The sequence below is a fragment of the Heterocephalus glaber genome, unplaced genomic scaffold (assembly GCF_053883595.1).
Source record: "Heterocephalus glaber isolate CG9 unplaced genomic scaffold, H.glaber_assembly_v1.0 deba00001600, whole genome shotgun sequence".
NCBI lineage: Eukaryota > Metazoa > Chordata > Mammalia > Rodentia > Bathyergidae > Heterocephalus > Heterocephalus glaber.
Genome location: NW_028258372.1, coordinates 6,791,187 through 6,808,024, shown reverse-complemented (window position 1 = coordinate 6,808,024; position 16,838 = coordinate 6,791,187). Strand labels below are relative to the sequence as shown.

Here is a 16,838-nt window from a genome sequence, read left to right as displayed (position 1 = left end):
AGTAACATTAGAATCCCAGTATAAGAAAATGTGATTAATTCTCTCACACTGAAGTCATTTAATTGTCCTTTGCCTAACAGCTGCTTTCTATTCAGTACATTGAACATAAAATCCTGGAGTGCCTTTGTGCTATCATAAATTTTAAATGTGAACCATTCCTCCTCATAAACATCATATGATATTGCTGTTTTGAATTTGTTAGTGTGGTAGGGAGGTTTTTTTTGAGATTGTTGGCTAGGAGGGCCTACTAAACTCTTTGGTCTGTACATCACTAAGATATTTAGTATTATGTGTAGGCAGTAAAGACGTGGAAAAATTGGTTTGACTTGTCATTACTAAGCTCCTTTTATTTCTGTAGTATATAGGAGAAATGAAGAAATAGGGTCAAAATAAAATGGTGGGATTTTTCGTTGGGTACTTTAGGTCAGAAATAGCCATCTTAATACATTTCAGTTTATAAATTTGTCTTGACTATATCCACAGCACTAGGTAAAAAGCATTAAGCCTTAGTTTCTGACCTGTTTTGAAGGAGACATAAAAGTAATATATAATAAATGTATTTAGTTGAGAGTTTCTTGAAAGCAAGACTGTGTTGACACCTTCTTCGTCTTAAAAGTTTGCTTGCCATACTCAGTATATTGTAGGTTCTCAGAGTGTCTTTCAGCCAATTATGATAACAGTCTTGAGGCAGAAATTTTGAGTAGGAGATCATTTGATTTGAGCCTTCAAAGGAAGGTGTATTAGTCAATTTTCCATTGTTTGTAACAAAATACCTGAGATAGTCAACTTATAAATAGGAAAGGTTTACTTTGGCTTACAGTTTTAGAGTTTTGTATCTGTGATTAATTGGTTCCATTGCTTTTGTCAAGGCAAGATACCGTGGTAAAGAATGTGGCAGATCCGAGTTCTCTTTTTGGCCAGGAAGCAAAAACACAGGAAGGAGCAGGATCCCACAGTCCCCTTCAAGGTACTCTCCAGTGACATAAAGACTTTCCATTAGGCCCCACCTCCCAGTAGTACTACCATTGGGAATAGCCCTCAGAGGCATGGGCCTTTGGGAGACATTCACTGTCGAATTGTAGCAGAAGGTCCTTTAGGTGGAAGAGTCAGTGTTAATTTCCTAGAATTTAATAGCCAATGTTCCAAAAAGGCCAATGAGGAAACGCAAAAGTAAAATCAAGACTGTTATGACTCTGGATTCCAAAGGAGAAAGCAATCCGGTAAGCTTTTTGCTGTTAGTTTATGCTTAATAGATGTAACTAGTTTTGGTTAGGAGGAGTTGATTTAAGATTTTCTTTGAAATTTATGCCTCAGGCTGTTCCAATGAGTCTCACTTCCATAGGTGAACGCTCTACACGTTCGTTGCCTCCTCTTCCTAAGGAGAATCCCTCAATTCATGATAGTAGTGTTCTTGAAATGGGAAATTTGGCTGTAGGTTTTGTTTATTTTGCTTTTTGTTTTCTGTTTTTGAAAGTAAAGTGAGAAGATCTTTACAAAGACATGACAAGAATGTGTAGACTGAGTTGTTGAGAAGTCTCAGGTAGTTTGGAATCTATGAGAAAAGAGTTTTAAACAGAGATGATGGCCAATATAAAAAAGAACAGAGATCTTAAGGGGAATAAATTCAGCATTGAATTTCAGCAATTAGAAATTCACTGATTTCATTTCTATTTTTCATGTGGACTAAAGGCATGAAAATTGTTTTCTTTACTTCAGAATAGAAGTTAAGTGATTATGCTTATGCTTTTGGTGTTTTTACCAAAATGAAAAGTTGTGTTGGTCCTAATGAAAAGTTTGAGTTACTCCTTTTTGTTCTTAGAACCTGTCCTCCCATTTAAACCAGAAGTTTCTTTCTTTCTTTCTTTTTTTTAAGTATAACATCCATTTTATTAGTTCATTCCCTCTGCCCAGAGATGACTTTTCTTCAGTCCATTAAAACCCAGGTCCTTACATGGGCTTTGGTGGGGGTCATGGGGCAGCACCAATAGGTCTAAATCGGGGGGGGGGGTGTTTGGTCCTTCCGGGCTTCACGAGATCGATTCCTGACCACCTTGCTGTGAATGGCACAACTCACACAGTAATGCAGCTTCACATAGAGCTTGGGAAGCACATAAGAGTGGAAGACACTCGCTTTGGAAATGTCCCTGACGGCGGCGGCCTCTACTATGTTTCGAATGACGAACTTCTTAATGGCCTTATCCTTGGGCATGCACCGGGCACCGTTCGTTCAGTGAATAGGCTGCACATGGTCGTGGCCCTTTTTGGCACGACTGTTGTTCCTTCTTTTTTTGGTCAGTTTGGAAGGGAGGACCCGAAAGAGTAAACCGGAAGTTTCTTATATCCGAATCAATATGTTTAACTCATTGGCCTCAAATTACCCAGTGTGTTTTGATGTATTTCAGGAGGAACCATGAAATCCCAGCGATTTAGGATTTCACAAACTTGTTACTATGTTCTACAATGAAAAGGTCCACAATGAGGACGAAGAGAGATCAAAATGATCTTACCCCTGGAAAAGTTAGCTTTAATCCTTTGTAGAGCATAACTTTATAATCTTACACCTTAAAAGTGGTGCACAGATTTAATTTAGGGAGTATTTTTACCTAAAGTAAATTAGATCTGTGGGATTATTTTTATATATGTTTTTGTGAAATTTTATGTATTGTAATAAACTTTGCCTGTGGTGGGGATGTAGCTCAGTGGTAGCTTACCTAGCATGTGCCACATCCCAAGTTTGATCCTCAGCTTCACAAAAAATTAAAAAATCAACTGAAAAAAAGGAGAAGCAGAAATAAAGAAGAAAAAAACTGTATCTGCTAGTGGTTTTATCATGCTGTTAAAATATAAGAGTTTTGGAATAAGGAGTACAGTTTTATTGAATTCATGAAGAATTAAAATAGGAAAAAGGTATCTGTCCAAGGTCTTGAAGGTTTGTTTCTTTTTTTTAAAATTTAAAGGAACGTAATAGTTACAGTAAGGTTTGAAGATATATTGTTGAATATCTTTACCCAACTCAGAAATTTGTATAAGCTTTCATTTCTGAGTTGTAATGATGTAATGAAATGAAAACAGGAGCAGAAATATATTTTGTGGTGCCACTCAGAGGGTTGCGCAAATCCGAGGGACGAGTACCTGGCTCACCAATCACCTGCAGCTCTTTACAAGCCTGGAGGTGATGAGAGCTTTAGTAATTTGCCTTGGTCATGGTTGAGTGCCGCCGTTAGATATCAGGAGCATAATAAAGGGGAAAATTAGGCTGTCAAATAGCATATTCATGTACCAAGGCAAGACAACAGTTGAAACTGTAGGACAAACTCACTTTGTGTACTTTTTAAATAAAGGAAACTTCAAATGTTTCTCATTTTTTATATTAGATATTCTAATAAAGAATTCTTTGAGAATTAGTAAACAATGGCTAGAAATTTCTTTCTAAATATGACAGTAGAAGCCTGTATGTTAATTTTAGGTTTTACTCTTCAGATGACTTTATTTTCCTTATCATCCATCTTTAATATTCATTTTTACCATATTTATTAGACTGTCCCTTATCTGGATATTATAAAATGGAAGCAGTTTGAATTGACCATTAACTTTTTTTCTAATATAATAAGGCTGTAAAATTGCCATGACCTCTAATATTTTATGATAAAAGGACCATTTGTGTTACATTGAAGATAACAAGGAAGCCCTTATGGTGAGTTTTGTGCTGAAATGAGGTTTCCTATACTTCTTTTAAATTGTTGTTTGGATTCAGCGTTGTTCTTGAAGTGATTTTTTTTAATCTTCTTGTAAGATTTTAGAGTCAAATATGAGACAGTCTATAATCGGTGCTTCACTAAATGAAGCCTGTGCTCCTCAAAGTGAGAGCTCTGAACCCCTTTGGATTTAGTGATTACTGTGAGATTTAGGACACCTTCTCATATAAGGCAACCCAAGAGAAAGTGACATATGTTGGTTAATACTTATTATTTCTATAGTTACACATGATCCTTACTCCTATAAACTATCAAAATTTGTCTTGTTGGTTAGATTTGGGATACCTCATATAAGCTTGAGGCAACCCCAGGGAAAGTGACTTAATAGCAGTTAATACATATTATTTTTATGAAGTTATACATATTTCTTAGCCCCCCAAACCCTATCCAAATTTGCCTTGGATTTCTGTGCTTTTTGCAGGGATGCAAGACCAAGCAGGGATATGCTAGTGGTTCCAGGTGAGCCACAGCAACGCTGGTCGTAATGGTGGAGCCCAGGAACATAAGAAACTTTGACAAAGACTAATGTTTCACATCTTTTCTGTAGTTTTTAAAAACAAATAAACAAACAAACAGTGAGCCAAACCCCACAGAGACAGAGATTTATCACAAGGCTATTCCTCTTCAAATATAAATTTATTAATTTGTAGCTTATGACTGAAAGTCAATAGAGACATTGAAAGAACATCAAGTTCAAGCTTAATGTCACAGATTTCTTCAGAGATTGGGCTGCATGCGCACTGAGATTTTCAGTGTGATGGTGATTGTGTGACTAATGTGATGAGAGTTTGGGATGAAGACAATATTCCAAACTCCAGGAGTATCGGTGGCTGAGGTGTCCCATTTGGGCTGTGATTTATTTGGCTTTCATGGCAATGATAAAAATCTTTGTGATTTATTTTTAAAAATTTTTCCCTGATGTATTCATTGAAGTATGTTTTTGTCATGTTTTCCTTTATTTTTTGTCATTGGTCATTTCCTAATACTCAGAAAAACATATTTCTATGCCATGTATGGACATGAAGTTCTTTCAAATTTATTATTTTGCTTTATGCTTTGAAATAAGTTTTTAAAACTGAAATATATTTCTACATGCAGTATAGCTATCTCCATAAGAATTTCTACAAATTCATTACATTTGACTGCCTGCTTTGTATAGATTTTTACTATGGTGTTTGCTTTATATGTGCCATACAGGAATTCATTCAATGTGTCTTAGATTATGGCTTATTTTCTTAGTTATTAGCATCTGAAATATAGTTCTGTTATTTTATACTATCACACATAATGCTATAGTTTTCTTTGCTAGTAAAATTATTATACTTTGTTTCCTGCCAATTATTTGTTGAGCCAATATGTATTAAAAATAACTTTGTGACCTTAAGTTTTATTTTTAGGTAAGCAGACTGTCATTGTATATCATGAACTTTTTATTTCAGTCTACAGTAGGTGAATATTACAATTTGTTTCCTTAAAAGCCACTCAATATTTGTACTGTAAAAATTATTCTTACTTAGTACTGGTACATGTGTGTAGTACATAATGTTTGCATTCCTTTTGGGAAGTTGGTATGTGTACCTAACACATCTTAATGTCCTTTTTCATCCCCTTCCCCTTTCTTCTCTCTGTCCACCAGTCTCTTGATCCCCTTGTTTTTGTTTTTTTTTTCCTACATTTTTGTAGTACATAATGTTTACATTCCTCTTGTGGAGTTTAATAGACTCCTCTAATAATAATAATGACTAATATTCATTGTGGATTTACTTTTGTCATGTTGTGTTTGACGTGCTTTATAAGTATACTAGTTTTCTACTGCTACCTAACAAATAGCTACAATCTTAGTGCCTTAGCACAGCACCTATTTATTATACAGTATGTGTATACCAAGGGGCAACGGTCTTAGGGGCCATCTTAGGTTTCTGCCAACTTGGTACTTATCAATTGTGTACTTCTCACAGCAGTCCTAGGAAGCAGACACTGTTATTATTATCTTATAGATGAGGACACTTGGTCCAGAGATAGAGACTTACAAAGTAGGAGAACCTGGAGTGCAAGTTGGCAGCCTGACTTGAGAGCACAGATTCTTTAATTATTTTCTTCTACTGTATAATTACAATTGTGTGCTGCATAGGGATTTCTTAGTAACAAAGAGCTACATATACAGTAGTGATCCCATGAGATTAATGGAGCTGAGAAAGTTCTGTTGCCGAGGGATGTTGTAGCCAGTGTAATGTAGCACAATGCATCGCATGTTTACAGTGATGCTCCTGTAAACAAAGCTGTGCTGCAGTTCCACAAAGGTATAGCACATACAGCTATATACAGTGCATGATACTTGACAGTGATAACGAACAACTCTGTTCTGGTTAATGTCTGCACTATACTGCATTTATTCCTACTCATTAAAAAATTTACTGTAAAATACTGTGCCATATCATGCCAGAAACATCTCATATTTGGGTTTTGCGTGTTTGGTTTTTTGAGACAGGGTCTTGCTTTGTAGTTCAGGGTGGCCCTAAACTCACTATTTAGCCCAGGCTGGCCTCGAACTCATGGTGATCCTCCTGCCTCAGACTCCCAAGTGCTGGGATTACAGGCAGGTGCCACCATGCCCGGCTTCAGAAACATCTCATGCTCACTGTGTCTTTTGATTGTAAAATTTTTTCCTGTGCTTGTTTTAAACTCATGTAACTATTTTTATCATGACCTTAAGAAGCAGTAGGCTGTAACTCACACACGTGTTCACATACGCACACACAGACACATATACACACAGCTTACACATAGTAGACTGTAATATCTAGGTTTGTGGAGGTACAATCTGTGGGATGCACATAAGGACAAAATTACCTACCAATGATTTCTCAGAACCTACCTCTATTGTTAAGTGACATATGATTATATTTCTGTGATGGGAGCCCAATGTCATAGCCATTCCTTTAGCAGTTTTTCTGTATGCCTGGGTTTCTCCCTCATTTGTTGTGTAGTGTTCCTTAGAAGATCCAGGTACTTGTGTGTTTAGGAAACCTTTGCTCTGCCCCACATAGCTTTTTATATGGATGTAAATTTACTTCCTTGGCCATTTAAGTGGCCTCTAAATTATAAATGTAAGTGTTATGTCTTGCCCTATAGACTTATTTATTTGGCCTGTACATTGCTCTCATTTCGTCCTTCCTTTCTTCTTTTTTTTTTGTTTTTTTGCTAGTACTTTCAAAGTCTAGATTTAGCTTTTTGTTGAAAAATTCAGAGTCAGCTCCCACATGGCAGTAATTTGCTTCAGTTGGATAGCAGCTACTCCTTTTATTGAAGGGTGAGCAGTGTAGTTTGCTTACCTAGCCTTCTCAGCTGGCGTCAACTCCTTCTGTTTACTCCTTTTATGTATATACACATACACATATGCATATATTTTAAAAACTTTTAGTATATTTACAGCACATAATGATTTATATTTTAATCATAATAGAGGTAGTCTTTTGTTTTCCCACTTCACCTGTTGTTTGTACAGTTCTTTCCACCTGTAGTCCCCCATTAAAAGCTACCACGTTATTCAGTGATTAATTCTAATTTCATCTTTCCAGAAAATTCTTACAGCTTTACATGATAAAGAAGCCATCCCAAATTGAATGAAACCTAAGAGGAATTTGTTGGCTATGAACTGAAAAAAATGTCTCCCTTTAGCACTGTCAAATCCAGAGGCCCGCAGCATGCCATTAGGATGCGGCCTGTCTCATTGGTAGGCTCTCCTTCCATGAGTTACTTTGATTCTCATCGGTCTCTCCACTAGTGGTGGCAGGGCAATGGACAGCATTCTAGGTTTTTATCCTCTCAGCTCCAAGTCTAGCAGAACAAAGAACTTATTTAATTATTTGGTGCTTAAACATAGTTCTCCAAATTAGCTGAGATCATATTGGCATGATTTGGGTCAGTTATGTATTCTTGAACTAATTTCTGTAACCAAGGAATGCAATTTGTTTGGTCTAGGACTAGGTCATGTGCTCACCATGGAGTTACTTCCAAAGGAACACAGAACCAGATAATGGGGACGATGATTGCCAGGAGAAGACAAAGAGTGAATGCTAGATGACAAAATAGTGCATATCTGTATCTTCTTTGCTTACCTGGTGTCTCTTCCCGAATTTCTTTAATACTTAGGATCAGTGGGAGACCTACTGTTCTGCTTGTATTATAGCCATATATTTATTCACTTATTTGTCAGAAGTTTAGTGTCACTGACGTAGGCATCGCATGAAAGGACAGGTATACAAAGATAGAAAAGATACATCAGGTATCCTCATTTATAATATAAAACAAATAGCTTATTCCTCAATTGTATTATTTAAAGCATAGGAAATATAAGAAATATTTGTGTGTCCCTTAGAACATGTAATATGATATTTTCCACAAAATAGGCTCTTGATAGTATAAAATTTGTGCATGCATCTTATTAAGAAATATTTTTATTTCTTCAGTCTTTCTAGATGAATGAATCTTAATTTGTGACCATCTTGTTTATGCTCATACCTGAAAAGTATTCCCACCATAGCTTCTCCCTTGTCCCTGGTGAAAGTGAACTATGTCTTTGTCAGGATTCTGTGGAGTTTGATTCTTCTTCCAGCTTTCATCTTGTTCTGTGTTGTATCACAGTTACTTGTTGGTTTATCTTGGCTCTTGTACTAGAATTTGATATCCTTGAGGACAATGAATTGCTTAATAACTGTTGATTTGAATCTACTGAAGGATGGAAATGTCTGTGCTTTGATCATGGGGACCAGTTTCAGGGTGTTCCCCCCCACAGTTTATTTGTATTTTATTTGTTCGTAAGACTTTAAAATTTCCCTCAACTTCTCATTTATGTTGGGTAGGCAGATCTGGATTTTGCTCTTCATTCAGTTTTAGATGTGTACATTTTGGAACTGCTAGTACTGTAATCCTTGTCACACAGCCATGGTTGATACTGATAATCCAGAGAGGACCCATGTCTCTGGAAAGCCAAACCATTTTTAGCATGACTAGCGTGATGTACTATAGAAAGAAAATGAACTCCACACACAGGCCGGGTGTTTTCTGTTATCCAATGTGAAGTTAATATCCCTTATTTCTTTTTGTTTTGTAATAAACCTTAGGCTTTGATTTCTTGAGGTCTCTGTAATTGGTAAAGAAAAAACAAACTTCTTGTGTTTTGAGAAGGATAAGAGCCAGTATTAGGTATTGGCTATATACCAGGCCCTGTGTTTTGCATAGATTACATTTTAAATCTTCACTACAGTTCTGCAGGGTAAGTACTGTTGTTATCCCTGAGTTGCCATATATAAGACTGAAACCTAAAAAAGAGAACAAGCCTGCATAATCACATTGCTAGTCAGGGCAGAAGTGGGCCTTTGACCCAGGTGTCTCTGACTTTAAAATCCATGCTTTTAGCACCCAAAAAGTATAGAGGCATTAAAAAATTCCGAATTCAGCTGAGTGTGATGGCACTTGCCAATAATTCCAGCAAATTGGGAGGCTGAGGCAGGAAGATTCTAAGCTTGAGGTCAACTTGGGAAATTTAATGAGATCCTGTCTCAGAATTTAAAAAAAAGGTGAGGGTGGGAGTGGGGCTGGGTTGGGGGTGGGATTAGGGGTGGGGGTGGGGGTGGGGTTGGGGTGGGGTGGGGGATGTAGTTGAGCAGCTCCTGGGTTCAATCCCTGGTACTGGGGGGAAACAATCCAAAATCATACTTCGCTATCTCCAGCCCCTCCAGAAAAAAGGTGGAGAGCACCCTCACTCTGGTAATACTTTATCAGATTTCTTAGACTAATTTCTTCATCTGTTTTCCTGAGAAGGCAATTTTGTGTATTTCCTTAATGCCTTTTGTAATAACTGTAGACTCTAGATAAGCTATCACCTTACCTTTGGTGTGTCTAAGTATCTCTGATCCTTCAAAACAGACAATATTGTCGACACCATGTGCAAATAAATATTTTTCAACTGTGTTAATAAATTTCACAACTTTTTGAAATTATTCAGATTTAAAAAACTGTTAAAATAGAGTAATAAGCAAAAATTAAAATAATAAGTAAAAATACAGGTCAGAAAATCAAGTGGCCCAGAAACCTCTCTCCTTAGGGATGGCATCTGTGAACAGTTGAGTCCACAGATACACACGCACATTGCACACACATTACACTGAACATGTACTACACATGATTTTCTTTTCATGGTTGTATACTGTTCCATTGTATGAAAATGTTAAAGTTTAATCAATCAGCACCCTATTGTTATTTTCAAGTTTTTTTCATTGCAGGGAACATCAGTGTACAGATACAGTACATTAAAAACATAGCACTAAACCACTAAAAAATTAAAAACCTAAACCACTAAAGTGATTTTCATGTAATGATAAATAAGTAGAAACAAATTGTGGAGGCAGGTTTTACATTTTTACATATTTTACCAAATTGTTCTCTAGTATATATTGTATTGATTTCCTCTTCACTGATGCTGTATGGGACCACTGTTTTCTACCTCAATAGCAGAAGATATTATTTTTCTTTTTAATTTTTTCCAGTCTTGTAAGTTATATAGGTTATATTTCTTTGTAATTTTAGATTTCATTCCTTTAGTCATTTGGGGATAGTGGATTTTAAATCTTGAACTTGGCATAATAAAAGCATAAAATTTGGACTCATCCCCCCCTCCCCGCCATGAAACTTTTGATGCCATAACAATTCTATCAAACCTATACGTTTTCTGTGGCTTGTAAGTGGGGAAGCATTTCTTCTTTCTTCTGGTAATGCAGTATAATGTGCAAGGACTGTTACATATTCTTGATCATCCAGTCATCATTGTTACATAGTGATAGCTTTTTGTGTAGCTTTACTTTGAAAACCATTAAGTCTTGAAAGCTTTTGTGTGTGTGTGTGTGTGTGTGTGTGGGTGGGTGGGTGGAGATGTAGCTTTTATTTTATTAGAACAAAACTCCTATCTTGGCTCTGATATTTTGTGGAGCAGTATGAATACTTGGGATTAAATGTGACTGTATGGTTATGTCTTCTGAATTGTATTGGAAATACAGGACAGGCCTTTATTGTATTCACAGCTTTCTTTTACATTTACGTACTTTAAACTTAAGATAGGCCAGTAGTTATTTGATTGAGTCTGTAAGCTTTTCAGGGTTTTTGAGTTGTAGAAAAAAAACTAATATTCAGCATTTAGATTTTTTTCAGTTTATTGCCTTTGTAGTCCTCCATAGTATGCAGTTATATATTTTATTGTCTTTTTCTTGCCTGTTGTAACAGCTGCAGATTATTATTATTATTACTATTTTTTTACCTCAGTAAGTATATTCTTGAGTTTTATGAATGTCTCTCTCACAAGTTCTTTTTCTGTTTCTTTTCAACTGCTGACAAAACTGTCTCTGAACCTACAGGTTTAAATAGACAAAGGAAAAAGCTTACATTGTTTGTTGTTTATTATCTTTCCAGGAGAGGGTGTAGCAAGAGAAGAAAAGAGCAACTGCACTGTCCCATCCCCCTTCCTGCTAAGCATCTCATAAAAATTAAAGATGATGGAATGTTCATCATACTGAAAAACATTATTATGCGTATAATTCATAAATAACATTGTCAATTAAATCCAAGATGTCCTGTTAACAGGAACGAAAAAATAAAACTGCCTCTAAAATATGGAGGTCATTGTCCTATGAGACAAGGACAAATAGAGATTAAGACATATATAAGACTGAAACAGAAGTCTTGGAAAGGAAAATCTTTTAATTAAAAAGCTTTATTAATCTTAAGTAGATTTTGTAGCATTCTCTGTTCATTGGAACAAATCCATGGTATTTATACACCAGGAAAATAAACTAATAGTTAAAATTAGACGCATCAGAATATATTCTTATTTTGCCAGGAAATTTATACTTCTAGGACTTTTTTTTTTTTTTAAGTGGTTTGCTGCTTCTGAGTACAAGGAAATAATTTCAGGTTTTTGCTTTTGAGAAAAAGCACTGCTTTTGTTTCTTGTGCACAGGTGGCATTGCATGTAAGCCAGAATTACTTCCCTTCATTCCTTGAGGATTCTTACTTTAGTATTGAGGGCAAAGGCCAAAGTGTTTTGATGCGTTGCTTCATTTTCACTCATTAACCCTTTGTAGGTTTGTTTCTATATCTGCTGTATTCAAGTGACTTCGATACAGTTTAAAATATAAGTATGTACATTTTAAATGCAGAATATAATGTGATCATTTTCTTCCTTTTTCTCTTTGACCTCTCTGAGGAATATTTAGTTGATTGCACCCTTCATTAGACCTTCTGTTACTTTGAAGACATCTTTATCACTTGTTTGTTGAGACTTTACTGATCTTTAACTGTTAGTGTCTGTCCCCCCAAGGATTATCTTTGTTTCCCTTTCACCTTGTTTCCTTAGGAGATACCATCCTTTTTTGTAGGTTCAAGTACTAATCAATGAGTGAATGTTTATCTCATTTTCAGACCACCATTCTGAATTGCAAACCTGCATTTCCAACTATTATTTAATATACATCCCCATCTCATTATTCAAACTATTTAAACCTTGGATAATTATTCAGCACTTTTCTTCACATCTGTATCACTCATTATTTTCTTTACTGTATTTGTTTAATGTTATAATCCTCCATCTACTTTCCTAAATGAAGAATCTTTTAAATTTGCCCTAACATTTCACACATTTGATGTTTAAGAACAATATCTAAAGAAAAATAAGTTGCTTCTAAGTTGGATATAAATGTTGCTGTTTACTTAGTTATGTTCTACCTGAATTTAATAAAACTTAATAATTTTTGCTAAGTTTGCTGTAATTCTAACTGAATTTAAAAAATCTTTAGTTAATTCTTTTCAAGGGAGTGGGAACTATTCTTTAATTTCATATTGAAAATAGAAGGAAATGGCTTTTTACATAGAATGTGTGTTTATAAATAGTTTTTAGGACTGTATTTCAGAAAATAGTTACTTTATAAAAATGTTTTGTTAAGTGAAGTAATTTATACATAAACCAGCACTGACTGTATAGAATAATGAAGGAGTGCGCCAGTTTCTTCCATCATAAATGCTGAAATTTTTCTTGCAAAATCTATTGTTGGAACTAAAGGAGTTGCAATTTTTATTCTTGTCTTTCAGGATATTTGGCATTCATGTGCTATTCTGTAATCTCAGTCATTATGAATCAAAAAGACCATGATTTGCTCTCACCTAAAGTTGTGAGGGGAAGTGCTGTCACTTTTGGATAGATAGACAAACAAGTACTTGAAAAGTGTAAGAGGAGAAAAAGCCCACTTGATTTTCATAGGCAAGACAAGGGCTTTGCTGATTGTATAAGAATTGTTCATGTCTGCTTACGCAGATGATGTGTCCAGACTTCAGAATGGCCTAATTAGTAACAGTAACTTCTTACCTTTTAAAAAATTTGGAATTAATTTATTTTGAATAAGTACTTCTGATATTTTCTAGATAAAAGTAGGTCAAATCATCCGAGGATATCCTAGAATGAGAAACCTACTCCCCACAAATCTGTGCACATGTACACAGCAAAACAAAACACCAAAATCAGAAGTTTGAAGTTTTTGTGAAAAATTTAGAGTTTATAATTCATGCTTCCTTTGAAGATTGATTTTGTTCTCCTTTTGATGAATTCTGACTCTCTTGCTCCATGGTTGTCGTCTCAGTTGTTGAACAATTTATTTTTCTTGTTCAGAGAATTGAGTTTTCCAGATCATATGGCTATAGCTTGTATTGATGTCAAGGTGAAAATCTTTTCATTTTATTGATAGAACTGCTATTGTAACCTGAGGGTCTCCTGCTGTATATTTAAATCCTGTCATACTACCTAAAAACAGTCATATCATGGCTTCTGGTCCAGCTGATAGTTTTATTAAATTCCTTGGCTATATCTAGTTTACTTTTCCTTGAGAGAAATATAACAGAATAGCTCCAGTATCATGATCACAAATAGATCGTTACCATGGCAACATGGCAGTTTTTTTAATATTAGAATTTTCTTGTTAAAGCAAAACTTAGGACATTGGGGACCTCTTCCTGACTATGAAAACTTTACGTGGTTGCTTATCATTTCATGTATGCTGTGTCCAATCAGAAAAGTTATTCTGTAATAAGAAAACAATTAATTTAAACGCTGTATTTGGCTCATCAACTCCTTAGGTACTGTGTTAAAAAGACATTTGCTTTCTCAACTGCAGACATTTTCTCTTGATAGTCTCTTACAGAGCTAGGCACCAGCAAGATCTTTAAGGTGCACTAAGTAAAGAAAATCACAATTGTGTTTTGAACATCAAAAAATTTTGCCACCTATTAATGACATGAATGGTCTTAGGAATATTGCTTTGTTTCCCTGGCATTGTGTTTCTTAGTAGTAATATTAATCTCTGTGTTATTTGTATCATGAGCTATTTTTACTAACAATACATAAAATATTTATTATTGCTTTTTATTCACAGAGGATAACAAGAATAACAAATATGCAATATGTTGAGTTTATGTGTCATCTCATTTAACATCCACTAGTGGGACATACAAGTGGAGGTATTCAAAGGGGGCTGGGTATTTTGGACTGAATCTCAGGAGAGAGATTTGGGCAAGAAATTGAAAATTCAAAAATATATAGATGATAACTGATGCAGTAGAGGTAGAAGCAATATAGGGAGAAGGTGTAAAAGACAACAGTAGGAGCACAGAACACTTTGGAACAGGAATGTTAGGGAGCAAGCTGGAAAAGAGAAGCCCACAAAGATGACCAAGTGAGGGTGAAGTAGGAGGAAAACCAGGAGAATGCTGCAGAGGTCAGTTAAGGTAGGGACTTAGTTACTTTTCTTGTTGCTGAGATAAAATACCTGGCACCCAAACTTAAGGGAGAAAAGGTTTATTTAACTCACAGTTTGTAGAGGGTTTCGTCCATAATCGGCTGGCTCCAAGGCCGGGTGGCATAGCAGAGGGGCATCACAGAGGAGAAGCAGTTCATGGCAGGCAGAAGACAGTAAAAGCAAGTGACAAACTATAAGTAGCCGCAAACCTCTTTCTGTCCCTTATATTGTATCCAGGCTACCCAGGCGGGATAGCACTCACACCCTTAATCCTAGCATCACACCATGCATCAGTCATACACTTTAGATCCAGCCACCTCTGCAAAAGTCTATGGCTGCATGAGGCTTTGGGGGGACATCTGAACATAAGCCATGACAGGAACTGAAAATTGTTAATTGAATTCAATAAGAGAATCCTTTGAGCTTTGCTAGATTACCTTAAAGTGTGCTGAATCTGTTTAAGAAACTTGACTATGAATAGAAGAGAAGTGTAGGGCAGTAACTGGAAGGGGGGATATAGAATTTTGGCTCTGCGTCTTTTAAAAGATTTGAGGATATGAGCTAATAAAGATGAAATGTGGCGGTTAGTGGGTTGGATGTTTATTAGTGATGAAGTGAGTTTCTGAGAAGGTGAGAGCAATGGAATCTGCCTTGAGTCCAAGATGGACATGTTCCTCCGAGTTGTCTATGGTTGTTCCTCAGTGCAGCTGCAGAGTTGCAGGTAGTAGGCTCACCAAGAGGAGAGCCACTTTTGCCCCATGTCCTCAAAAGTAGCAGCACATATGCATATGCTAATGCTACACCCCTGAGAGGTCACAGTCCTACTTTCTAAACTCTCTTTCTGACTTCTTAAAATAAGTCACAGTTTAATAATAAAAGTGTGTATTGACCACAGTTATGAAAGCAGCCCACTTAAGTCTTCAGGTGCTCAAGGGTGCCTGTGAACCATTAAAATACATAGTACATATAGATGAATTTTTAAAAGCACATACTTTCTTATTTGACTTCTTGATGATAACTGTTCCCTCTGGGGTAAGACGGAATCTCAGTGTTGTTTTAATTTGCTTTTCCTTAATGGCCAGTGATGTGGGACATTCTTTCATGTATTTATTGTCCAGTTGTACTTCTTCTTCTGAGAAGTGTCTGTTCATTTCACTTGCCCATTTTTGACTGGGTCTTTTATTTTGGGTGGAGATCTGATTTTTTTGAGTTCTTTATGTATTTTGCCTGCCAGTTTTCTGTTGGAGGAATGACTGGCTGGCAAGATTTTTCCCATTTGCAGGTTATCTCTTCATTCTGTTGGCTGTTCCTTTTGCTGCACAGAAGCGCTTCAATTTGATATGATCCTATTTGTTGATTCTTGGTACTCTTTTGTGTGCAGTTGGGATTCTAATCAGAAACTCCTTGCCTACACCTGTGACTTCAAGAATTTTACCTATTTTATCTTCCAGCAGGTAAAGCATTTCTCTTTTAACATTTAGATTTTTTATTATTTTGATTTTAGTTTAGTACATGGTAAAAGATATGGGTCTAGATTGGCAGATATAGGTCTGGTTAGGCAGTTTTAAGATATTGCAGTGGTACATGTGTAATATCAATATTTATAGTGGTACAATTTATGCTAGCTAAACTTGGAAGTGGTGTATATGTTGATCAACAGATGAATGAATAAAGAAAATGCGGTATTTATGCACAATGGAGTACTACTTTGCCATAAAGAAGGATAAACGAATCAAAAATGGATGCACCTTGAGACCATAATCTTAAGTGAAATAAATCAGACACACAGGCTGAAATATCACATGGTTTCTCCCATTTGAGAAACCTAAAATATAAATAAAGAACAAAATAAAAGATAGAGTAATAGGAGGTGGACCTTTCTCAAATAGGAAGAGGATCAAGAGATGGGGGAGAGAGGAGGCTGGGGAGGGAGGGGTGAAAAGGATTAAGATGTGTTATGCACAGGTGCCAACTCTGCACAAGGAATGCAAACACTATGTACTGCAGATGTGTGCTAATAAAAAACCTGAAATGAATTTAAAGCTGCATGGCTTCTTGTACAAACTGCACAACCGAACATAGTTCAAAAGATGTCTGGTAGTGCTGATGAGGTTGTCCACCATGTGGAAGACTCACAATGTCCTTTAGGGGATGATGTGATGTCGTTTAGAGAGCCTGTACGATACTTTCCTTTGTTGTTTTCCCTCACAGTGCAGGGGATTGAACTGAGGACCTTGTAGATGTTAGG

At 36.1% G+C, this 16,838-nt stretch overlaps 1 protein-coding gene and 1 pseudogene across 11 annotated transcripts in view; one reads left to right on the top strand and one right to left on the bottom strand.

Annotated features, from left to right (window-relative positions):
- Smyd3 (SET and MYND domain containing 3) overlaps positions 1-16,838 on the top strand; it is an 877,202-nt gene that overhangs the window by 235,654 nt on the left and 624,710 nt on the right. For 2 of the 11 annotated variants that reach the window (XM_087194073.1, XM_087194074.1), the window contains one exon: positions 15,972-16,044. The exons of the other annotated variants lie outside the window; for them this stretch is intronic. In XM_087194073.1, coding sequence (XP_087050199.1) covers positions 15,972-16,044 — 73 coding nt within the window. The remainder of the gene's footprint in view (positions 1-15,971; positions 16,045-16,838) is intronic. 11 annotated transcript variants of the gene reach the window in all.
- LOC147823071 (small ribosomal subunit protein eS26 pseudogene) lies at positions 1,969-13,424 on the bottom strand (annotated as a pseudogene).